The sequence below is a fragment of the Tinamus guttatus genome, unplaced genomic scaffold (assembly GCF_059628265.1).
Source record: "Tinamus guttatus ecotype Peru unplaced genomic scaffold, ASM5962826v1 Tinamus_guttatus_pri_ptg001486l, whole genome shotgun sequence".
Taxonomy (NCBI): domain Eukaryota; kingdom Metazoa; phylum Chordata; class Aves; order Tinamiformes; family Tinamidae; genus Tinamus; species Tinamus guttatus.
The window spans coordinates 1,750-27,042 of record NW_028290020.1 but is presented as its reverse complement, the minus strand read 5'-3'; the positions used below and the strand labels follow the sequence as shown (position 1 = coordinate 27,042).

Sequence of the window (25,293 nt, the reverse complement as noted above, 5' to 3'; positions counted from 1 at the left end):
GTGCCCAACGCCTCCCCGCAGGCCATGGAGGCCATGGAGGCGGCGGCGCCGCTGCGCGACGTGGAGCTGACGGCGCTGGAGGCCGCCAAGGCGCCGGCGGGCGCCGAGAAGAACGGGCTGGTGAAGGCGGAGGCGGCGGAGGCCGCCGGCGCGGAGGCCGCCGCGTTCACGGGGCTGGGCAAGGAGGAGCTGGCGCGGGCCAGCGGCGGCGGGTGGGCGCGCGCCCGCGCGGCCCTGCTGCTGCTCTTCTGGCTGGGCTGGCTGGCCATGCTGGGCGCCGCCGTGGCCATCGTGGTGCAGGCGCCGCGCTGCCGCCCGCCGCCGCCGCGCGCCTGGCTGCGCCGCGGGCCGCTCTACCGCCTGCCGCCCGCGCCCTTCGCCGGCGGCCTCCGCGGTGAGCGGCGCCACGGGGCCTCCGCTTGGGTGTTGGGGTCTCCGCTTGGGTGCGGGGGACCTCCCTTTGGGTGTTGGGGTCTCCACTTGGGTGCTGGGGCCTCCGCAGGGGTTTGGGGGTTCCATTCAGGTGGCGGAGCTGGTCGGGGGCCTCCGTGTGGGCACGAGGACCAGTTGGGGGCCTCTGTTTGGGTGGAGGACGATTTGGGGTGATCTGGGGCACTTTCCCCCCAGGCGTGCGGGAGCACCTGGACCACATGAGTTTTGGGGTGGTTTTGGGGTGGTTTTGGGTGATTTGGGCGCTTTCCCCCCAGGCGTGCGGGAGCGCCTGGACCACATGAGTTTTGGGGTGGTTTTGGGGTGATTTTGGGCAATTTGGGCGCTTTCCCCCCAGGTGTGCGGAGCGCCTGGACCACATGAGTTTTGGGGTGATTTTGGGGTGATTTTGGGATGATTTTGGGGTGATTTTGGGTGATTTGGGCGCTTTCCCCCCAGGCGTGCGGGAGCGCCTGGACCACATGGGTTTTGGGGAGATTTTGGGGAGATTTTGGGGAGATTTTGGGGAGATTTTGGGCGATTCGGGCGCTTTCCCCCCAGGCGTGCGGGAGCGCCTGGACCACACGGGTTTTGGGGGTGATTTTGGGGGTGATTTTGGGGGTGATTTGGGGGGTGATTTGGGGGGTGATTTTGGGCGATTCGGGCGCTTTCCCCCAGGCGTGCGGGAGCGCCTGGACCACATGAGTTTTGGGGTGATTTTGGGTGATTTGGGCGCTTTCCCCCCAGGCGTGCGGGAGCGCTTGGATCACATGAGTTTTGGGGTGATTTTGGGGTGATTTTGGGGTGATTTTGGGCGATTCGGGCGCTTTCCCCCCAGGCGTGCGGGAGCGCCTGGACCACGTGGTGTCCCTGGGCGCCCCGGGGCTGCTCCTGGGGCCGCTGCACGCGGTGGCGCCCGGGGACCCGCAGGGGACGGAGCTGACGCGGGTGGCCCCGGAGCTGGGAGACCTGCAGGAGCTGCAGGAGCTGCTGAAGGCGGCCCAGGACAAGGGTAAATACCCCCCCGGGGGTAAATACCGCGGGGGGGGGGGATCCTGGGGGTAAATACCCCCCGGGGGTAAATACCGCGGGGGGGGGGGGATCCTGGGGGGTAAATACCCCCCTGGGGGTAAATACCGTGGGGGGGGGGATCCTGGGGGGTAAATACCCCCCTGGGGGTAAATACCGTGGGGGGGGGGATCCTGGGGGGGTAAATACCCCCCTGGGGGTAAATACCGTGGGGGGGGGATCCTGGGGGGTAAATACCCCCCTGGGGGTAAATACCGTGGGGGGGGATCCTGGGGGGTAAATACCCCCCCGGGGGTAAATACTGCGGGGGGGGGGATCCTGGGGGGTAAATACCCCCCTGGGGGTAAATACCGCGGGGGGGGGATCTTGGGGGGCAAATACCCACCGGGGGGGGGATCCTTGGGGGTAAATACCACCCCGGGGGTAAATACCTGTGGGGGGGGATCCTGGGGGGTAAATACGCGGGGGGTAAGTACCCACGGGGGGCTGGGGGCAAAAATACCCGAAGAGGTGAAAATACCCAGATGGGGAGGGTTAATACCTCAGAGGTGGTGGGTAATTACCCAGGAGAAGAAGCCAAAATACCCCCAGGGAGGAGGGGTAAATACCCCGGCGCGGGGAGGGGTAAATGTTTGGGGGGGGGGGGGTGTCTCCATGGGGGCTGGGGGGGCCACGTCCCCCCGTGACGCGGTGCCCCCCCCCCCCCCCCCAGGGCTGCAGGTGCTGCTGGACCTGACCCCCAACTACCGGGGGGGGCAGCCCTGGTTCAACAGCAGCGTCGCCGGGGACCCCGCGTTCCAGCGGCGCCTGCGGGTGCGGGGGGCCGGGGGGGCCGGGGGGGCTGGGGGGGACACGTGGGGGCCGTGGGGCAGGGTGGGGGGTGGGGGGGGCACGTGGGGGCTGTGGGGCAGGGTGGGGGGTGGGGGGGGCACGTGGGGGCTGTGGGGCGGGGTGGGGGCTGGGGGGGGACATGGGGGCTACGGGGCTGTCCGGGGGGGCATGGGGCAGGTTGGGGCACTGGGGGGGGGCATGGGGCAGGTTGGGGCGCTGGGGGGGACATGGGGGCTATGGGGCTGCCTGGGGGGGGCATGGGGCAGGTTGGGGCGCTGGGGGGGGGGCACATGGGGGCTATGGGACCAGGCTGGGGGAGGTGGGGTGGGGAGGGGGCAGGTGGGAGGGGTTAGGGTTGATGGGGGCAGCCGGGGGGGCGGTCCTGTTGTTGGGGGGTGTTGGGGGTTGTTGCGTTGCCGGGGGTCGTTGCCGGGGGTCGCTGGGGGGTCCTCACCCTGTCCCCCCCCCAGACCGCGCTGCTCTTCTGGATGGAGCAGGGGGTGGGCGGCTTCTTCCTGGACGCCATCGAGGAGCTGCCTGTGAGGGGGGGGGACGGGGGACCCATGGGGGGGGGTCATGAGAATGGGGGGGGTCATGAGGGGGGCACGGGGGGACGGGGGACCCATGGGGGGGTCATGAGAATGGGGGGGTCATGAGGGGGGCACGGGGGGACGGGGGACCCATGGGGGGGTCATGAGAATGGGGGGGGTCATGAGGGGGGCACGGGGGGGTTGGGGGACCCATGGGGGGGGGTCATGAGAATGGGGGGGGTCATGAGGGGGGCACGGGGGGACGGGGGACCCATGGGGGGGTCATGAGAATGGGGGGTCATGAGGGGGGCACGGGGGGGACAGGGGACCCATGGGGGGGGTCATGAGAATGGGGGGGTCATGAGGGGGGCACGGGGGGACGGGGGACCCATGGGGGGGTCATGAGGGGGGCACGGGGGGGTTGGGAGACCCATGGGGGGGTCATGAGAATGGGGGGGTCATGAGGGGGGCACTGGGGGGTTGGGGAGGGGCTCGAGGCCGTGGGCGGGGCTCGGGGGGCACGGGGTGCCCTGGGGGGGCCATGTGGTGACACCCCCCCCCAGCCGGAGGTGGTGGCCGAGTGGAGGAACCTCACGGAGCAGGACAGGGGCGACGGCGTCACCCGGTGGGTGCCCCCCCGTGTCCCCAAACCCTCCCTGTGCCCCCCCACGTGTCCCCAAGACCTCCCTGTGCCCCCCCGTGTCGCCAACCCTCCCTGTGCCCCCCGTGTGTACCCAAACCCTCCCTGTGCCCCCCGTGTGTCCCCAAGACCTCCCTGTGCCCCCCCGTGTGTCCCCAACCCTCCCTGTGCCCCCCCGTGTCGCCAACCCTCCCTGTGCCCCCCGTGTGTACCCAAACCCTCCCTGTGCCCCCCGTGTGTCCCCAAGACCTCTCTGTGCCCCCCGTGTCCCCAACCCTCCCTGTGCCCCCCGTGTGTCCCCAAACCCTCCCTGTGCCCCCCCGTGTCCCCAAACCCTCCCTGTGCCCCCCCATGTGTCCCCAACCCTCCCTGTGCCCCCCCCGTGTCCCCAAACCCTCCCTGTGCCCCCCCGTGTGTCCCCAACACCTCCCTGTGCCCCCCCGTGTGTCCCAAGACCTCCCTGTGCCCCCCGTGTGTCCCCAACCCTCCCTGTGCCCCCTGTGTGTCCCCAACCCTCCCTGTGCCCCTGTGTGTCCCCAAACCCTCCCTGTGCCCCCCCGTGTCCCCAACCCTCCCTGTGCCCCCCCGTGTCCCCAACCCTTCCTGTGCCCCCCGTGTGTCCCCAAACCCTCCCTGTGCCCCACCGTGTCCCCAACGCTCTTTGTGCCGCCCCGTGTCCCTCTCATGTCCTTGTCTCCTGCTAGATCCCCTTGTCCCCAGGGGCCCTTCAGGCGCATCCCCTGTTTGGGTGTCACTGTCCTGGGTGTTCCCATGTCCCTAGTGTCCCATGTCCCTGGGTGACGTCCCCCTGTCCTTGCGTGACATCCCTGTGTCACAGGGTGTCCCCCTGCCCCCGGGTGTCCCCTGTCCACAGGTGGCATTCCCGTGTCCCCTGCCTGCGGGTGACGTCCCCATGTCCCCTCTCTGTGGGTGATGTTCCTATGTCACAGGGTGTTCTCTAGTCCCGAGTGCCCTCGGCTCCCTGGGTGTCTCCTGTTCCCGGGTGTCACCTGTCCGTGGTGATGTCCCCATGTCCGCGGGTGTCCCCCTGCTCCCAGGTGTCCCCTGTCTGCAGGTGTCCCCTGACGCGGGTGACGTCCCCGTGTTCCCGGGTGTCCCCTGTCCCCAGGTGTCCCCTGACGCGGGTGACGTCCCCGTGTCCCCGGGTGTCCCCTGACGCAGGTGACATTGGGGTGTCCCCGGGTGTCCCCTGACACGAGTGACATTGGGGTGTCCCCCACTCCTGGGTGTCCCCTGACGCGGGTGACGTCCCCGGGTGTCCCCCACTCCTGGGTGTCCCCTGACACGGGTGACATGGGGGTGTCCCCGTGTCCCCAGGTGTCCCCTGACGCGGGTGACATTGGGGTGTCCCCTGAGGCGGGTGACGTCCCCGTGTCCCCGGGTGTCCCCTGGCACGGGTGACATTGGGGTGTCCCCGGGTGTCCCCTGAGGCGGGTGACGTCCCCGTGTCCCCGGGTGTCCCCTGAGGCGGGTGACGTCCCCGGGTGTCCTCCACTCCCGGGTGTCCCCTGACACGGGTGACATTGGGGTGTCCCCGGGTGTCCCCTGGCACGGGTGACATTGGGGTGTCCCCGGGTGTCCCCTGAGGCGGTGACGTCCCCCCCGCAGGGTGCTGCTGGGGGGCACCCGGCTGCGGGACCCCCCCTCGCTGCGGGGGCTGCTCAACTCGACGGCGCTGGGGCTGCTGCTGGGGCCCTTCGTGGGGGCGCTGGGGGCCGCCCCCCCCGCGCTGCTCCCGGAGCTGCTGCGATTCCGGGAGCTGGGCCCGGAGCTGGCCTGGAGCGTGAGTGCCCCCCCGGAAATCCCGGGAAAACCGGGAACGTCCTGGAGGAACGGCCCCAAACGGCCCCAAACGCACCCCCTCCCACCCCCTGGAAATCCGGGAAAACCGGGAACGTCCTGGAGGAACGGCCCCAAACGGCCCCAAACGCGCCCCCTCCCACCCCCCGGGAAATCCCGGGAAAACCGGGAACGTCCTGGAGGAACGGCCCCAAACGGCCCCAAACGCGCCCCCTCCCACCCCCCGGAAATCCCGGGAAAACCGGGAACGTCCTGGAGGAACGGCCCAAACGGCCCCAAACGCGGCCCCCTCCCACCCCCTGGAAATCCAGGAAAACCCGGGAACGTCCTGGAGGAACGGCCCCAAACGGCCCCAAACGCCCCCCCCCCCCCCCCACCCCCCCGGGAAATCCCGGGAAAACCCAGGAACGTCCTGGAGGAACGGCCCCAAACGGCCCCAAACGGCCCCAAATGCCCCCCCCGCCCCGCAGTTCTTGGAGCTGCTGCGATTCCAGGAGCTGGGCACAGAGCAACCCCCCCCAAATCCTGGAAAAATCCTTCAGAACAGCCCCCAAACCGGCCGTGCTCGTCGTGGGATGCAACACGAGTGACACCCCCCGCCCCCCCCCCCAAAAAATATGGATAAACAACCCAAATTCTGGAGAAATCCTGGAGAAACAAGTGAAAATGGCGCTGAAGTAGCCCCACAAGGTCCTGAAACTGCCCCAAAGCTCCTCGCTCCCCCTCCCTGCAGGCGCTGTCCTGTCCCCCCCCCACAATGGGTGGGTGCCCCCTGTGTCCCCCCCCCCCCCGCTCCCTCCATCCCCGTCTGTCCGGGTGGGGGGGCGGGGCCTGGGCGCCCCTGGGTGCTGCCCCCCCCCGCAGACACCCATGGGTGCCCCTGCCCCCCCCAGATGGATGCCCCGGAGCTGGGCGGGGGGGAGCAGCGGGCGCTGCTGCTGCTGCTGGGGGCGGCCCTGCCCGGGACCCCCGTGCTGGAATATGGGGACGAGGTGGCCCTGGACACCCCCCCTCCGGGCACCGACCCCCGCAAGGTGGGTGCGGGGGGGCCACGGGGCCATGGGGGGGTCATGGGGGCAATGGGGGGGTCATGGGGGCTATTAGGGGCTGTGAGGGGGGTATTGGGGGGAATATTGGGGGCGATGGGGGTGGTGTTGGGGGCTATGGGGGGTAATGGGGGCTATGGGGGAGTCTCGGGGGCAATGGGAGGGGTCTTGGGGCAATGGGGGCTATTTGGGCTATGAGGGGGGCATTGGGGGGGATGTTGAGGGTGATGGGAGAGGTGTTGGGGGCAATAAGGGGGTAATGGGGCCTATGGGGGAGTCTCGGGGGCAATGGGGGGGGTCTTGGGGACAATGGGGGTTATTTGGGCTATGAGGGGGGCATTGGGGGATATTGGGGGCAATGGGGGAGGTGTTGGGGGCTATGGGGGTGGTGTTGGGGGCTATGGGGGGGCCATGGGGGTTATGGGGGGGCATGGGGGTTATGGGGGGGTAATGGGGCTATGGGGGGGGGGGCGTGGGGGTTATGGGGGGGTAATGGGGGCTATGGGGGAGTCTCGGGGGCAATGGGAGGGGTCTTGGGGGCAATGGGGGCTATTAGGGGCTATGAGGGGGGCATTGGGGGGATATTGGGGGCAATGGGGGTGGTGTTGGGGGCTATGGGGGGGGCGTGGGGGTTATGGGGGGGTAATGGGGGCTATGGGGGAGTCTCGGGGGCAATGGGAGGGGTCTTGGGGGCAATGGGGGCTATTTGGGCTATGAGGGGGGCATTGGGGGGATATTGGGGGCATTGGGGGAGGTGTTGGGGGCAATGGGGGAGGTGTTGGGGGCTATGGGGGGCGTAATGGGGGCTATGGGGGGGCGTGGGGGTTATGGGGGGGTAATGGGGGCTATGGGGGGTCGTGGGGGCTGCATCTATGGGAGACTCGTGGCAGGGGCGGTGGGGGAGGTGTTGGGATTTATGGGGTGCGATGGGGGCTGGGGGGGGCGCTGGGGGCAGCGAGGGTTATTGGGGGGCATTGGGTGACCCCCCCCCCCAGCTCCCCCCCATGCCCTGGGAGGAGATCGAGAACATCGGGGAGGACGACAACAGCACCCAGGTGGGGGCGGGGCCACGCGGTGGGGGCGGGGCCACGCGGTGGGGGCGGGGCCTCCACGGGAGGGGCGAGGAGGGTGGGGCCGTGGGAAGGGGCGGGGCTTTCCCAAAGCAGGTGGAGCTAATGCGAAGGGTGGAGCTTGCCCTAGGGGAGCCTAAGGGGTTGGCGTGTGGGGGGCGTGGCCTTGTCGGTGGGGCGGGGCTTCCGTTAAAGGGCAAAGACCCTGGTTTGTTAAAGGGAGCCGCCCTGCAGGGAGGAGGTCTCAGGGGGAGTGCGGGGGGATCTCTTAAAAGGGCGATGCCAGGGGGTCTTCTTAAAGGGGAACTGCCGTTGTGGGGGAGGATCCCTATAGGAAGAACCGGAGGAAGGGTGGGGAGGGGGTGCGGGGGGCGTGGCCTCACTTAAAAGGGCGACACCCCTTAAAAAGGGCTTTGTGCGTCCAGGGGGGGTTTGAAAGGATGGGGGTGCTTTCCTTGGGGGCGTGTCCGCGGGGGGGGGGCGTGTCCGCGGGGGGCGTGTCCGCGGGGGTGCGTGTCCCCGGGGGTGCGTGTCCGCTGGGGGCGTGTCCGCGGGGGGCGTGTCCCCTGGGGGCGTGTCCCCGCTGACCCGCCCCCGCAGGCCGCCACGCTGCGGCTGTGCCGGCGCCTGGGCGCGCTGCGGCAGCGGGAGCCGGCGCTGGCGCTGGGCTCGGCGCAGGCGCTGCCGCTGGCGCCGGCGCCCGCGGGCGCCCTGCTCCGCAGCTGGGAGCGGCGCGAGCGCTTCGTGGCGCTGCTCAACCCCGGGGCCCGGCCCGTGGAGCTGGCGGCGCCGCCGCCGCCGCTGCCGCCCCGCCGCCACCCTGCGCCTGGGCACGCGGGCCCGCCGCGCGGAGCCGCCCGGCGCCCGCCTGGCCCTGCACGGGCTGCGCCTGCGGCCCTGGGAGGGGCTGCTGCTCAGCTTCCCCCCCGACGAGTAGCGCCCGCGGGGGCCCCGTGTCCCCCCCCCGGAGCACGTGGGGGTCCCCGTGTCCCCCCCGAGGTCCCCGTGTCCCCTCTGAGCACGTGGGGGTCCCCCTGTCCCCCCGAGGTCCCCGTGTCCCCCCCCGGAGCACGTGGGGGTCCCCATGTCCCCCCCGAGGTCCCCGTGTCCCCCCTGAGCGCGTGGGGGTCCCCGTGTCCCCCCAGAGGAGACGCCCCTCCTCTATGGAGCACCCAGGGGACAGCGGAGTCCCCTCTATCTCCCCAATGGAGAGACCCCCCCAAGCACTTTGGGGGTGTTGAGGTCCCCTCTATCTCCCCAATGGAGAGACCCCCCCCAAGCACTTTGGGGGTGTCAAGGTCCCCTATATCCCCCCCCAAGAGAGGCCTCCAGAGCACCCAGGGGTTGGGGGGGGGTCTCCTGTACCCCCCGCCCATCCCCCCGGGGGGCAGCCTCATCCCCCCCCATTACAAACTGTGTGTGTGGGGGGGGTCACTCCATGACATTCTCATTTGGGGGGACCCCGTCCTGATCCCCTCCCCTCCACGTTCCTCCTCACACTCCTCTGCCTTAATGGGGGGCAATTCTACCCCCCCCAGGATTGGGGGGGGCTCCCAAACACTCCATTTCAAGGAGTTCCCCCCCTGCAACATTTGGGGGTGTCGGGACCCCCCCCACCCCCGTGCTCTGAGCTGTGGGTGCCCCCCTCCCCCCAATAAACTGCTGAATCAGTGACCTGGGTTTGTGCTGCCTGCGGCGCCATCGGCCGGGGGGGAGGGAAGAACCGCGGGGGGGGTCAGGGGGGAGGGACGGGGGGGGTTCCAGGGGGTTTTGGGGGGTCAAATGTAAAGACGGGGGCAGAATCGGGACAAATCCCTGAGGTTTCGGGGCCCATCTCGGCAGCTGCCTGAGGATCCCCTGAGGTGGCGCTGAGGAGCGTCGGGAGCGCTCACTGCTGCCATCGCGTGTCCGAACATCGGTACTGCAACGGGGAGGGCTGCGCATGCGCAGAGCGTCGGGAGCGCTCACTGCTGCCATCGCGTGTCCAAACATCGGTACTGCAACGGGGAGGGCTGCGCATGCGCAGAGCGTCGGGAGCGCTCACTGCTGCCATCGCGTGTCCGAACATCGGTACTGCAATAGTGACCGATAGGTACCGATGTTCGGACATGCGATGGCAGCAGTGAGCCCTCCCGACGCTCTGCGCATGCGCGCCCCTCCCCTGGCCGTTGCAGTAGCGATCTTCGGACGATAATTCTAGTAACCAGTGATGCAAATACAAAGGCTCCTAATTGGTAGACAATGAACTAACTAAGACTCTTTCCTGGCCGTTGCAGTACCGATGTTCGAACACGCGATGGCAGCAGTGAGCGCTCCCGACGCTCTGCGCATGCGCAGCCCTCCCCTCCCCGTTGCAGTACCGATGTTCGGACACGCGATGGCAGCAGTGAGCGCTCCCGACGCTCTGCGCATGCGCAACCTCCCCCTCCCCGTCGTCCGAATATCGGTACTGCAACGGCCAGGGAAGGTTCTGAGTTAGATCATTGTCTACTAATTAGGAGCCTTTGTATTTGCATCACTGGTTACTAGAATTATCGTCCGAACGGTGTCCGAAGATCGCTACTGCAACGGGGAGGGGGAGGAGGCGCATGCGCAGACGGGAGGATGGCAACGCGCCGCCATTGGCGGAGCCGTCGCTGGGGGCAACGCGCCGTCATTGGCGGAGCCGTCACTGGGGGCAACGCGCGCCCCCATTGGCGGAGCCGTCGCTCGGGGCAATGCGCCGCCATTGGCGGAGCCGTCGCTCGGGGCAACGCGCCGCCATTGGCGGAGCCATCGCTGGGGGCAACGCGCCGCCATTGGCGGAGCCATCGCTGGGGGCAACGCGCTCCCATTGGCGGAGCCATCGCTGGGGGCAACGCGCCGTCATTCGCGGAGCCGTCGCTAGGGGCAACACGCCCCCATTGGTGGAGCCGTCGCTCGGGGCAACGCGCCGCCATTGGCGGAGCCGTCGCTCGGGGCAACGCACTGCCATTGGCGGAGCCGTCGCTAGGGGCAACGCGCCGCCATTGGCGGAGCCGTCGCTCGGGGCAACGCGTTGCCATTGGCGGAGCCGTCACTAGGGGCAATGCGCGGCGGAAGGGGCGGGTCGCCGGAAGCGGAAGCTGAGGGCGGAGGCGGTGGCAGCGATGGCGGCGCCTCCCGGTCACGGGGGGGGTTGGTGTCACCCGCAGGGGGACATTGGGACTCCCCCGTGCCCCAGCGCAGACCATGGAGCTGGGGCTGGAGCTGCCGGGTAGGAAACTGGGATCCGGGGGGGGCGGGGGGGGTTAGTGGAGGGGGGGATAATGCGGGGGCTTAATGAGGGGGGCCCGCTAATGAGGGAGGGTTAATGGGGGGGTTAATGAAGGGGCTCGTCAGCCGAGGGGACGGGGACACAGGGGGGTGGTGGGGACATGGGGGGACACGGGGATCCAGGGGGGAATAGGGGGAACGTGGGGGCTTTGGGGGGCCGCGCATGTCCCTGTGTCACCTGCGTGTCCCTCCGTGTGTCCCCGTTTCCCTCTGTGTCCTTCTATGTGTCCCCCAGTATCCCCCGTGTGTCCCCATGTGTCACCTGTGTGTCCCTGTGTGTCCCCTGCATGTCCCTCAGTGTGTCCATGTGTGTCCTTCCGTGTCCCCTGTGTCCCCCCGTGTCCCTCCGTATCCCCTTTGTCCCTCAGTGTGCCCTCCGTGTGTCCCCCATGTCCCCCGAGTCCCACCATGTCCCCCCGTGTCCCCAGTGTTCCCTCATGTTCCCAGTGTCCCCCCATGTCTCCCGTGTCCCTCATGTCCCTCCATGTCCCCCTGTAGGAGGTCGGCCGGAGTCAGGACGCCCCCTCGATGGCAGTTAAAGGATCCTGCTCGTTTATTAGCTCGCATGCAGCACGTTTATATGATTGTGGCAGTTAGTGACGTCACTGCGCAGGCTCCTGATTGGCTGACAATGATGTAACCGAGACCCTTCCAGCCCCCCTGGCTTGTTCAGCTCCTCCTTTTAGTTCAACAGCTCTTTTATTCGCTCTGGCCTTGGCCTGCTTCCTTATCCCCTAGCCAGCGTTCCCGTTGTGCTTCCACTGCGACCTGAAAGCCGGGATTGAGCAGCCCTGCTGGGCAGCCCTGGCCGCGGCTCTCTGCCCATTCCTCTCTAACTGCCCCTTTTTCCTTTTGCAGCAGCCAGGCCTGATTGGGAGCAGAGAATCCCTCGCAGCGGACGCCGCTTCCCGGCTCCTGGATCCTCCGTCCGGCCGCGGCGACCCAGGATCTCCCACCCGTCGCAGCAACTTTCCTGCCGTTTGGTCCCCTGCCGTCGGGTCCCAACGTTCCCGCCGTCGGGTCCCTGTTCGGGCGCCGGCTGTTGGCCCAGCGCAGGATAACTGCACGGCCTTTCCGGGAGCCGAGCCGGATCACAGGACACGGACTCAACATGAGGTCAGGTCTCGCTCCGGTTGTTACCGCCGTGCGCGGATATTGATCCCTACAAGCAGCTGAGGGGTTTCCGGGCTCGTTCTGATTGGTTGCCAGGAGCTTTGCTAGGTCCCGACCGCACAGGCTCTTCTCAGCTCTGCAGATCCTCAGCACAGCATTTCCCTACAGGCCCCCATATCGGAGGCCGGGAGCCTCAGAGACCCCCATAGCAGAGGCTGGGAGGCTCCCAGCCCCCCATAGGAGAGGCTCTAGGTCCCCATATCGGAGACCAGGAGACTCAGAGACCCCCATATCAGAGTCCAGGAGGACTGCCCCCCGCTTAGCGGACTCCAGGAGGCTCCAGGCCCCCCATAGGAGAGGCTCAGAGACCCCCACAGAGGAGGCTGGAAGACTTCCAGACCCCAATGGTGGAGGCCAGGAGGCTCGGAGGCTCCTGTATGAGAGGCCAGGAGGCTCCCAGCCCCCCATATCCGAGTCCAGGAGGCTCAGACCCACATAGAGAAGGCTTGGACACTCAGAGGCCACTATATGAGGCTGAGAGATGCCTGTAGTGGAGTCCACGAGGCTCAGAGACCCCCATAGAGGAGGCTGGGAGGCTCCCAGACTCCCATAGGAGAGGCTCAGAGGACGCCATGGAGGAGTCCAGGAGGCTCAGAGACCCTATAGATGAGGCCGGGAGGCTCCCCGTGCCCCATATCGGAGTCCAGGACACTCAGAGGCCCCCATAGAGAAGGATGGGAGGCTCAGACACCCCCGTATGAGAAGCCAGGAGGCTCAGCGGCCCCCATAGAGGAGGCTGGGAGAATGTCAGACCCCCATAGGAGAGGCTCAGAGACCCCCATATCAGAGACCGGGAGGCACCAGGGTCCCCCATATCAAAGGCCATGAGACTCAGAGGACCCCATAGAGAAGGCCGGGAGGCTCCCAGCTCCACATATCGGAGGCCAGGAGACTCAGAGGCACCCATATCGGAGGCCAGGAGGCTCCAGGGCCCCCAGTATCGGAGGCCGGGAGGCTCAGATGCCCCCCATGTCGGAGGACAGGAGGACCAAGGGCCCCGTAGCGGAGTCCAGGAGGCTCCAGGTCCCGCATAGGAGAGACTCTGAGACCCCCATAGAGGAGGCCAGGAGGCTCACAGACCCCCACAGAGGAGGTCGCGAGGCTCTAGGTCCCCATAACGGAGGCTCCCAGACCCCCATAGCGGAGGCCAGGAGGCTCAGAGGCTCCTGTATGAGAGGCCAGGAGGCTCCCAGTCCCCCGTATCAGAGGCTGGGAGGCTCAGAGGCCCCCATATGAGAAGCCAGGAGGCTCAGAGGCACCCATAGTGCAGGCCAGGAGACTCCCAGCTCCCCATAGCGGAGTCCAGGAGGCTCAGAGGCCCCAATATGAGAGGCCAGGAGGCTCCCAGCTCCCCATATTGGAGGCCAGAAGGCTCCGGGGCTCCCCGTATTGGAGGCCAGGAGGCTCATAGGCCCCCATATCGGAGGCCAGGAGGCTCCTAGCTCCCCATATCCGATTCCAGGAGGCTCAGTTTCCCTTAAAGAAGGCTGGGACAGTCATAGGCCCCTATATGAGAGGCCAGGAGGCTGAAAGACGTCCATAGTGGAGTCCAGGAGGCTCAGAGGCCCCCGTAGAGGAGGCCGGGAGGCTCCCAGACCCCCATAGGAGAGGCTCTAGGTCCCCATATCAGAGGCTGGGAGGCCCCAGGGCCCCCATAGCGGAGGCCAGGAGGCTCAGAAGCCCCCACAGAGGAGTTCCAGAGGCTCTAGGTCCCCATAATGGAGGCTCCCAGACCCCCATGGTGGAGGCCAGAAGGCTCAGAGGCTCCTGTATGAGAGGCCAGGAGGCTCCCAGTCCCCCATATCAGAGGCTGGGAGGCTCAGAGGACCCCATATGAGAAGCCAGGAGGCTCAGAGGCCCCCATATGAGAGGCCCGGAGGCTCCCAGTTTCCCGTAGTGGAGGCCAGGAGGCTCCAGGGCCCCCCATATCGGATGCCGGGAGGCTCCCAGTTGTGCACAGAGGAGGCCGGGAGGCTCAGAGGCCCTTGTAGATGAGGCTGGGAAGCTCCCAGACCCCCATAGGGAAGGATGGGAGGCTCAGGGGCCCCATATTGGAGGCCAGGAGGCTCCCAGTCCCACATATCGAAGGCCGGGAGGCTCAGAGGCCCCCATAGAGGAGATCAGGAGGCTCCCAGCTCCCCATATCTGAGTCCAGGAGATTCAGAGACACCCATATCGGAGGCCAGAAGGCTCCAGGGCCCCCCATATCGGAGGCCGGGAGGCTCAGGTCCCCATAAAGAAGGCTGGGACAGCCAGGAGGCTGAAAGACGTCCATAGGGGAGTCCAGGAGGCTCAGAGGCCCCCACAGAGGAGGCCGGGCGGCTCCCTACCCCCATAGGAGAGGCTCAGAGTCCACCATGTCAGAGGCCGGGAGGCTCGGAGGCCCCCGTAGAGGAGGCCAGGAGGCTCCCAGCTCCCCATATCTGAGTCCAGGAGGCTCAGAGCCTCAGAGGAGGCTCAGAGTTCCCTAGGACCCCCTATAGCCCCCAGAGAGCCTCCTAGAGCTCCCATAGGACGCACTAGAGCTCCCCTAGGGCCCCCTATAGCCCCCATAGCACCACCTAGAGCTCCCTTAGGGCCCCTATAACCACCATAGGACCCCATATAGTCCCCATAGGATGCCCTATAGCCCCCATAGGGCCCACTAGAGCTCCCCTAGGAACCCCAGAGCTCCCCTAGCACCCCCTATAGCTCCCATAGGGCTCCCTAGAGCTCCATGGGATGCCCTAGAGCTCCCCTAGGGCCCCCTATAACCACCATAGGACCTTCTATAGCCCCCATAGGACCCCCTAGAGCTCCTATAAATCCCCCAGAGCACCCATAGGATCCCCTAGAGATCCCCTAGGACCCCCCAGAACTCCCCTAGGACCCCCTATAAGCCCCATAGGACTCCCTAGAGCCCCCATAGGAACCCCTAGAGCTCCTATAGACCCCCTAAACCTCCTCTATGACCCTCTATAGTCCCCATAGGATGCCCTAGAGCTCCCATAGGGCCACCTATAACCACCATAGGACCCACTATAGCCGCCATAGGGCCCCCTAGCGCCCACACAGGACCCCCAGAGCTCCCTAGGACCCCCTTATAACCACCATAGGATCCCCTATAGCCCCCATAGGGCCCCCTGGAGCTCCCCTAGGACCACCAGAGCTCCCCTAGAAACCCTATAGACCCCATAGGGCCCCATAGAGCTCCCATAGGACCCCCTAGAGCTCCTATAGACCCCCTAGACCTCCTATAGGATTCCCTATAGACCCCATAGGATGCCCTAGAGCTCCCATAGGGCACAGTATAACCACCATAGGAGCCCCTATAGCACCCATAGGAACCCCTAGAACTCCCCCAGCGTGCCCTATAACCACCATAGGAGCCCCTATAGACCCCCTAGGAACCCCTATAGCCCCCATAGGATCCCCTAGAGCTCCCCTAGAACCCCCAGAGCTCCCATAGGACCCCCTATAGCACCCATCGGGCCCCCTAGAGCTCCCTTAGGGGCCCCTATAGCCCCCATAGGACCCCCTAGAGACCCCACGGGATCCCCACAGCTCCCCTACGACCCCCTATAGCCCCCATAGGGCCTCCTAGAGCTCCCATAGGACGCCCTAGAGCTCCCCTAGGGCGCCCTATAACCACCATACGATGCCCTATAGCTCCCAGAGGCCCCCTAGGACCCCCAAGAGCCCCCATAGGACCCCCAAGAACTCCTATAGGATCCCCTATAATCCTCATAGGGCCCCCTAGAGCTCCCATAGGGCCCCCTATAGCCCCACTGGACACCAGAGCTCCCATAGAACCCCGTAAAGCCCCCATAGGACCCCCTAGAGCTCCACGGGACGCCCTAGAGCTCCCCTAGGACCCCCTATAACCCCGATAGGGCTCCCTAGAACTCCCAAAGGACCCCCTAGAGCCCCATAGGAACCCCTAGAGCTCCTATAGCCCCCCTAGAGCTTCTATAAGATCCCCTATAGTCCCCATAGGATGCCCTAGAGCTCCCATAGGGCCACCTATAACCACCATAGGACCCCTAAGAGCCCCCATAGGGCCCCCAGAGCTCCCCTAGAACCCCCAGAGCGCCACTAGGAGCCCCTATAGCCCCCATAGGACCACCTAGAGCTCCCCTAGGGCCCCCTATAACCACCATAGGATGCCCTATAGCCCCCATAGGGCCCCCTAGAGCTCCTATAGCCCCCCTAGAGCTCCTATAGGACCCCCTATAGTCCCCATAAGATGCCCTATAGCCCCCATAGGGCCCCCGAGAGGTCCCATAGGACGCCCTAGAGCCCCCATAGGATGCCCTAGAGCTCCTATAGGATCCCCTATAGTCCCCATAGGATGCCCGAGAGCTCCCCTAGGGCCCCCTATAACCACCATAGGACCTTCTATAGCCCCCATAGGACCCCCTAAAGCTCCTATAATTCCCCAGAGCCCCCATAGGACCCCCTAGAACTCCCATAGGACCCCCTACAGCACCTATAGGACCCCGTAGAGCTCCCCTAGGACCTGCTATAACCACCATAGGACCCCCTATAGTCCCCATACGACCCCCTAGAGCTCCACTAGGAGCCCCAGAGCTCCCATAGAACCCCCTATAGCCCCCATAGGGGCCCCTAGAGCTCCCTTAGGGCCCCCGATAACCACCAAAGGACACTCCATAGCCCCCATAGGACCCCTTAGACCTCTCATAATACCCCGTATAGCTCCCATAGGAACTCCTAGAGCTCCTATTGCCCCCCTAGGGCTCCTATAGGATCCCCTATATTCCCCATAGAATGCCCTAGAGCTCCCATAGGGCCACCTATAACCTCCTTAGGACCCCTAAGAGCCCCCATAGGGCCCCCTAGCGCCCCCACAGGACCCCCAGAGCTCCCCTAGGACCCCCTATAACCACCATAGGACCCCCTACAGCCCCCATAGGACCTCCTAGAGCTCCCCTAGGACCCCCCAGAGTTCCCCTAGGACCCCCTATAGCTCCCATAGGGAACCCTAGAACTCCCATAGGACGCTCTAGAGCCCCCATAAGGCCCCCTAGAGCTCCATGGGACGCCCTAGAGCTCCCCTAGGGCCCCCTATAACCACCATAGGACCCCGTATAGGCCCCATAGGACCTCCTAGAGCTCCTATAGGACTCCCTATAGTCCCCATAGGATGTCCTATAGCCCCGGAGCCTATAGGGGCTCCCTAGAGTTCCCCTAGGACCCCCAGAGCTCCCATAGGACCCCCTATAGCCCCCATAGGGCCCCCTAGATCTCCCCTAGGGCCCCCTATAACCATCATAGGACCCCATATAGGCCCCATAGCATCCCCTAGAGCTCCTATAGCACCTCTAGAGCTCCTATAGGACCCCCTATAGTCCCCATCGGATGCCCTATAGCCCCCAAAGGGCCCCCTAGAGCTCCATGGGACGCCCTAGAGCTCCCCTAGGGCCCCCTATAACGACCATAGGACATTCTATAGCCCCCATAGGACCCCCTAGAGATCCTGTAACTCCCCCAGAGCTCCCCTAGGACCCCCGAGAGCTCCCCTAGGACCCCCGAGAGCTCCCCTAGGACCCCCGAGAGCTCCCATAGGACCCCCGAGAGCTCCCCTAGGACCCCCTAGAGCTCCCATAGGACCCCCTAGAGCCCCCATAGGACCCCCTAGAGCTCCTATAGGACCCCTAAACCTCCTATATGACCCTCGATAGTCTCCATAGGATGTCCTAGAGCTCCCATAGGGTCCCCTATAACCTCCATAGGACCCCATATAGGCCCCATAGGACCCCCTAGAGCTCCTATAGCCCCCCTAGAGCTCCTATAGGATCCCCTATAGTCCCCATAGGATGCCCTATAGCCCCCATAGGATCCCCTAGAGCTCCCCTAGGACCCCCAATAGCCCCCATAGCACCCCCTAGAACTCCCATAGGACCCCCTAGAGCCCCCATAGGACTCCCAAGAACTCCTATAGGACCCCGTATAACCCTCATAGGGCCTCCTAGAGCTCCCATAGGGCCCCCTATAGCCCCCACTGGACCCCCAGAGCTCCCATAGAACCCCGTAAAGCCCCCATAGGACCCCCTAGAGCTCCTATAGACCCCCTAGAGCTCCTATAGGACCCCCTGTAGTCCCCATAGGATGCCCTAGAGCTCCCAAAGGGCACACTATAACCACCATAGGACCCTCTATAGCCCCCATAGGACCCCCTAGAACTCCCCCAGGGCCCCCTATAACCACCATAGGCCCCCCTATAGCCCCCCTAGGACCCCTAGAGCTCCCATAAGACTTCCTATAGCCCCCATAGGGCCCCCTAGAGCTCCCTTCGGGTCCCTGAAAACCAACATAGGACACTCTATAGCCCCCATAGGACCCCCGAGACCTCGCATATAGCTCCCATAGGAACTCCTAGCGCTCCTATTGCCCCCCTAGAGCTCCTATAGGATCCCCTATAGCCCCCATAGGACCACCTAGAGCCCCCCTAGGGCCCCCTATAACCACCATAAGATGCCCTATAGCCCCCATACTACCCCCTAGAGCTCCTATAGACACCCTAGAGCTCCTATAGGACCCCCTATAGTCCCCATAGGTTGCCCTATAGCGCCCATATGGCCCCCTAGAGCTCCCCTAGGACCCCCAGAGCTCCCATAGGACCCCCTAGAGCCCCCATTGGCACCCTAGAGCTCCCTTAGGGCCCCCTATAGCCACCATAGGACCCACTATAGCCCCCATAGGGCCCCCTAGAGACCCCACAGGATCCCCAGAGCTCCCCTACGAGCCCCTATAGCCCCCAGAGAGCCTCCTAGAGCTCCCCTAGGGCCCCCTAAAACCACCATAGGATGCCCTATAGCCCCCATAGGGCCCCCTAGAGTTCCCATAGGACCCCCTAGAGCCCCCTTAGGATCCCCTAGAGCTTCTATAGCCCCCCTAGACCTCCTATAGGACCCTCTATAGTGCCCATAGGATGCCCTAGAGCGCCCATAGGGTCCCCTATAACTTCCATAGGACTCCCTATAGCCCCGATAGAACCCCCTAGAGCTTCTATAGGATTCTCTATAGTCCCCATAGGATGTCCTAGAGCTCCCATAGGGCCCCATAGAGCCCCCACAGGACCCCCAGAGCTCCCCTAGGACCCCCTACAGCCACCATAGGACCCCCTAGAGCTCCCATAGGACCCCCAAGAGCTCCCATAGGGCTCCCTAGAGCACCCCTAGGACCCCCTAGAGCTCCCATAGGACCCCCAAGAGCTCCCATAGGACCCCCTAGAGCTCCCATAGGACCCCCAAGAGCTCCCCTAGAACCCCCTATAGCTCCCATAGGGCTCCCTAGAGCACCCCTAGGACCCCCTAGAGCCCCAATACGACCCCCTAGAGCTCCCATAGGACCCCCTAGAGCCCCCATAGGACCCCCTAGATCTCCTATAGACCCCCTAAACCTCCTATATGACCCTCTATAGTCCCCATAGGATGCCCTAGAGCTCCCATAGGGTCCCCTATAACCACTATAGGACGCACTATAGCCCCCATAGGGCCCCCTAGAGCTCCCAAAGGACCCCCTATGGCCCCCATAGGACCCCCTAGAACTCCCATAGGACCCCCTATAACCCTGATAGGGCCCCCTAGAGCTCCCATAAGGCCCTCTATAACCCCTACAGGACCCCAGGAGCTCCCACAGAACCCCCTATAGCCCCCATAGGACCCCCTAAAGCTCCATGGGATGCCCTAGAGCTCCCCTGGGACACCCTATAACCCCCATAGGGCCCCCTAGAGCTCCCGTAGGACCCCCTAGAGCCCCCATAGGACCACCTAGAGCTCCTATAGCCCCCCTAGACCTCCTATAGGACCCTCTATAGTGCCCATAGGATGCCCTAGAGCTCCCATAGGGTCCCCTATAACCACTATAGGACGCACTATAGCCCCCATAGGGCCCCCTAGAGCTCCCAAAGGACCCCCTATGGCCCCCATAGGACCCCCTAGAACTCCCATAGGACCCCCTATAACCCTGATAGGGCCCCCTAGAGCTCCCATAAGGCCCCCTATAACCCCTACAGGACCCCAGGAGCTCCCACAGAACCCCCTATAGCCCCCATAGGACCCCCTAAAGCTCCATGGGATGCCCTAGAGCTCGCCTAGGACACCCTATAACCCCCATAGGGCCCCCTAGAGCTCCCGTAGGACCACCTAGAGCTCCTATAGCCCCCCTAGACCTCCTATAGGACCCTCTATAGTGCCCATAGGATGCCCTATAGCCCCCATAGGGCCCCCGAGAGGTCCCATAGGACGCCCTAGAGCCCCCATAGGATGCCCTAGAGCTTTTATAGGATCCCCTATAGTCCCCATAGGATGCCCGAGAGCTCCCCTAGGGCCCCCTATAACCACCATAGGACCTTCTATAGCCCCCATAGGACTCCTAAAGCTCCTATAATTCCCCAGAGCCCCCATAGGACCTCCAGAGCTCCCCTAGGAGCCCCTATAGCCCCCAGAGAGCCTCCTAGAGCTCCCATAGGACGCCCTAGAGCTCCCCTAGGGCCCCCTATAACCACCATAGGACCCTCTATAGCCCCCATAGGACCCTGTAGAGCTCCTATAGACACCCTAGAGCTCCTACAGGACCCCCTGTAGTCCCCATAGGATGCCCTAGAGCTCCCCTAGGACACCCTATAACCACCATAGGACCCCGTATAGGCCCCATAGGACCTCCTAGAGCTCCTATAGGACTCCCTATAGTCCCCATAGGATGTCCTATAGCCCCCATAGGGCTCCCTAGAGTTCCCCTAGGACCCCCAGAGCTCCCATAGGACCCCCTATAGCCCCCATAGGGCCCCCTAGATCTCCCCTAGGGCCCCCTATAACCATCATAGGACCCCATATAGGCCCCATAGCATCCCCTAGAGCTCCTATAGCACCTCTAGAGCTCCTATAGGACCCCCTATAGTCCCCATAGGATGCCCTATAGCCCCCAAAGGGCCCCCTAGAGCTCCATGGGACGCCCTAGAGCTCCCCTAGGGCCCCCTATAACCACCATAGGACATTCTATAGCCCCCATAGGACCCCCTAGAGATCCTGTAACTCCCCCAGAGCTCTCATAGGATCCCCTAGAGCTCCTATAGCACCTCTAGAGCTCCTATAGGACCCCCTATAGTCCCCATAGGATGCCCTATAGCCCCCATAGGGCCCCCTAGAGCTCCATGGGACGCCCTAGAGCTCCCCTAGGGCCCCCTATAACCACCATAGGACCTTCTATAGCCCCCATAGGACCCCCTAGAGATCCTATAACTCCCCCAGAGCCCCCATAGGACCCTTCAGAGCTCCCCTAGGACCCCCTAGAGCCCCCATAGGACCCCCTAGAGCTCCTATAGGACCCCTAAACCTCCTATATGACCCTCGATAGTCCCCATAGGATGTCCTAGAGCTCCCATAGGGTCCCCTATAACCTCCATAGGACCCCATATAGGCCCCATAGGACCCCCTAGAGCTCCTATAGCCCCCCTAGAGCTCCTATAGGATCCCCTATAGTCCCCATAGGATGCCCTATAGCCCCCATAGGATCCCCTAGAGCTCCCCTAGGACCCCCAATAGCCCCCATAGCACCCCCTAGAACTCCCATAGGACCCCCTAGAGCCCCCATAGGACTCCCAAGAACTCCTATAGGACCCCGTATAACCCTCATAGGGCCTCCTAGAGCTCCCATAGGGCCCCCTATAGCCCCCACTGGACCCCCAGAGCTCCCATAGAACCCCGTAAAGCCCCCATAGGACCCCCTAGAGCTCCTATAGACCCCCTAGAGCTCCTATAGGACCCCCTGTAGTCCCCATAGGATGCCCTAGAGCTCCCAAAGGGCACACTATAACCACCATAGGACCCTCTATAGCCCCCATAGGACCCCCTAGAACTCCCCCAGGGCCCCCTATAACCACCCTAGGCCCCCCTATAGCCCCCCTAGGACCCCTAGAGCTCCCATAAGACTTCCTATAGCCCCCATAGGGCCCCCTAGAGCTCCCTTCGGGTCCCTGAAAACCAACATAGGACACTCTATAGCCCCCATAGGACCCCCGAGACCTCGCATATAGCTCCCATAGGAACTCCTAGCGCTCCTATTGCCCCCCTAGAGCTCCTATAGGATCCCCTATAGCCCCCATAGGACCACCTAGAGCCCCCCTAGGGCCCCCTATAACCACCATAAGATGCCCTATAGCCCCCATACTACCCCCTAGAGCTCCTATAGACACCCTAGAGCTCCTATAGGACCCCCTATAGTCCCCATAGGTTGCCCTATAGCGCCCATATGGCCCCCTAGAGCTCCCCTAGGACCCCCAGAGCTCCCATAGGACCCCCTAGAGCCCCCATTGGCACCCTAGAGCTCCCTTAGGGCCCCCTATAGCCACCATAGGACCCACTATAGCCCCCATAGGGCCCCCTAGAGACCCCACAGGATCCCCAGAGCTCCCCTACGAGCCCCTATAGCCCCCAGAGAGCCTCCTAGAGCTCCCCTAGGGCCCCCTAAAACCACCATAGGATGCCCTATAGCCCCCATAGGGCCCCCTAGAGTTCCCATAGGACCCCCTAGAGCCCCCTTAGGATCCCCTAGAGCTTCTATAGCCCCCCTAGACCTCCTATAGGACCCTCTATAGTGCCCATAGGATGCCCTAGAGCGCCCATAGGGTCCCCTATAACTTCCATAGGACTCCCTATAGCCCCGATAGAACCCCCTAGAGCTTCTATAGGATTCTCTATAGTCCCCATAGGATGTCCTAGAGCTCCCATAGGGCCCCATAGAGCCCCCACAGGACCCCCAGAGCTCCCCTAGGACCCCCTACAGCCACCATAGGACCCCCTAGAGCTCCCATAGGACCCCCAAGAGCTCCCATAGGGCTCCCTAGAGCACCCCTAGGACCCCCTAGAGCCCCAATACGACCCCCTAGAGCTCCCATAGGACCCCCTAGAGCCCCCATAGGACCCCCTAGATCTCCTATAGACCCCCTAAACCTCCTATATGACCCTCTATAGTCCCCATAGGATGCCCTAGAGCTCCCATAGGGTCCCCTATAACCACTATAGGACGCACTATAGCCCCCATAGGGCCCCCTAGAGCTCCCAAAGGACCCCCTATGGCCCCCATAGGACCCCCTAGAACTCCCATAGGACCCCCTATAACCCTGATAGGGCCCCCTAGAGCTCCCATAAGGCCCCCTATAACCCCTACAGGACCCCAGGAGCTCCCACAGAACCCCCTATAGCCCCCATAGGACCCCCTAAAGCTCCATGGGATGCCCTAGAGCTCCCCTAGGACACCCTATAACCCCCATAGGGCCCCCTAGAGCTCCCGTAGGACCACCTAGAGCTCCTATAGCCCCCCTAGACCTCCTATAGGACCCTCTATAGTGCCCATAGGATGCCCTATAGCCCCCATAGGGCCCCCGAGAGGTCCCATAGGACGCCCTAGAGCCCCCATAGGATGCCCTAGAGCTTTTATAGGATCCCCTATAGTCCCCATAGGATGCCCGAGAGCTCCCCTAGGGCCCCCTATAACCACCATAGGACCTTCTATAGCCCCCATAGGACTCCCTAAAGCTCCTATAATTCCCCAGAGCCCCCATAGGACCTCCAGAGCTCCCCTAGGAGCCCCTATAGCCCCCAGAGAGCCTCCTAGAGCTCCCATAGGACGCCCTAGAGCTCCCCTAGGGCCCCCTATAACCACCATAGGACCCTCTATAGCCCCCATAGGACCCTGTAGAGCTCCTATAGACACCCTAGAGCTCCTACAGGACCCCCTGTAGTCCCCATAGGATGCCCTAGAGCTCCCCTAGGACACCCTATAACCACCATAGGACCCCGTATAGGCCCCATAGGACCTCCTAGAGCTCCTATAGAACTCCCTATAGTCCCCATAGGATGTCCTATAGCCCCCATAGGGCTCCCTAGAGTTCCCCTAGGACCCCCAGAGCTCCCATAGGACCCCCTATAGCCCCCATAGGGCCCCCTAGATCTCCCCTAGGGCCCCCTATAACCATCATAGGACCCCATATAGGCCCCATAGCATCCCCTAGAGCTCCTATAGCACCTCTAGAGCTCCTATAGGACCCCCTATAGTCCCCATCGGATGCCCTATAGCCCCCAAAGGGCCCCCTAGAGCTCCATGGGACGCCCTAGAGCTCCCCTAGGGCCCCCTATTACCACCATAGGACATTCTATAGCCCCCATAGGACCCCCTAGAGATCCTGTAACTCCCCCAGAGCGCTCTCATAGGATCCCTAGAGCTCTCCTAGGACCCCCTATAACCCCCATAGGACCCCCTATAACCCCCATAGGACCCCCTATAACCCCCATAGGACCCCCTAGAGCTCCCATAGGACCCCCGAGAGCTCCCATAGGACCCCCTAGAGCCCCCATAGGACCCCCTAGAGCTCCTATAGGACCCCTAAACCTCCTATATGACCCTCGATAGTCCCCATAGGATGCCCTAGAGCTCCCATAGGGTCCCCTATAACCTCCATAGGACCCACTATAGCCCCCCTAGAGCCTCCACAGGACCCCCAGAGCTCCCCTAGGACCCACTATAGCCCCCATAGGGCCCCCTAGAGACCCCACGGGTACCCCGGAGCTCCCCTACGACCCCCTATAGCCCCCACCGGGCCTCCTAGAGCTCCCATAGGACGCTTAAAGCTCCCCTATGGCCCCCTATAACCACCATAGGACCACGTATAGGCCCCATAGGACCTCCTAGAGCTCCTATAGGACTCCCTATAGTCCCCATAGGATGTCCTATAGCCCCCATAGGGCTCCCTAGAGTTCCCCTAGGACCCCCAGAGCTCCCATAGGACCCCCTATAGCCCCCATAGGGCCCCCTAGATCTCCCCTAGGGCCCCCTATAACCATCGTAGGACCCCATATAGGCACCATAGGATCCCCTAGAGCTCCTATAGCACCTCTAGAGCTCCTATAGGACCCCCTATAGTCCCCATAGGATGCCCTATAGCCCCCATAGGGCCCCCTAGAGCTCCATGGGACGCCCTAGAGCTCCCCTAGGGCCCCCTATAACCACCATAGGACCTTCTATAGCCCCCATAGGACCCCCTAGAGATCCTATAACTCCCCCAGAGCCCCCATAGGACCCTTCAGAGCTCCCCTAGGACCCCCTAGAGCTCCCATAGGACCCCCTAGAGCTCCTATAGGACCCCTAAACCTCCTATATGACCCTCAGTAGTCCCCATAGGATGTCCTAGAGCTCCCATAGGGTCCCCTATAACCTCCATAGGACCCCATATAGGCCCCATAGGACCCCCTAGAGCTCCTATAGCCCCCCTAGAGCTCCTATAGGATCCCCTATAGTCCCCATAGGATGCCCTATAGCCCCCATAGGATCCCCTAGAGCTCCCCTAGGACCCCCAATAGCCCCCATAGCACCCCCTAGAACTCCCATAGGACCCCCTAGAGCCCCCATAGGACTCCCAAGAACTCCTATAG

At 64.0% G+C, this 25,293-nt stretch overlaps 1 protein-coding gene across 1 annotated transcript; it reads left to right on the top strand.

Moving 5' to 3' along the window:
• The first annotated feature begins 24 nt into the window (after nt 1-24).
• On the top strand, nt 25-8,333 carry SLC3A2 (solute carrier family 3 member 2). The gene is given in 10 exon segments (XM_088539204.1): nt 25-394; nt 1,268-1,441; nt 2,171-2,271; nt 2,760-2,828; nt 3,383-3,444; nt 5,089-5,263; nt 6,174-6,314; nt 7,322-7,381; nt 7,997-8,203; nt 8,205-8,333. Coding segments are annotated over 10 exon segments (1,488 nt in total).
• The last annotated feature ends 16,960 nt before the right edge of the window (nt 8,334-25,293 follow it).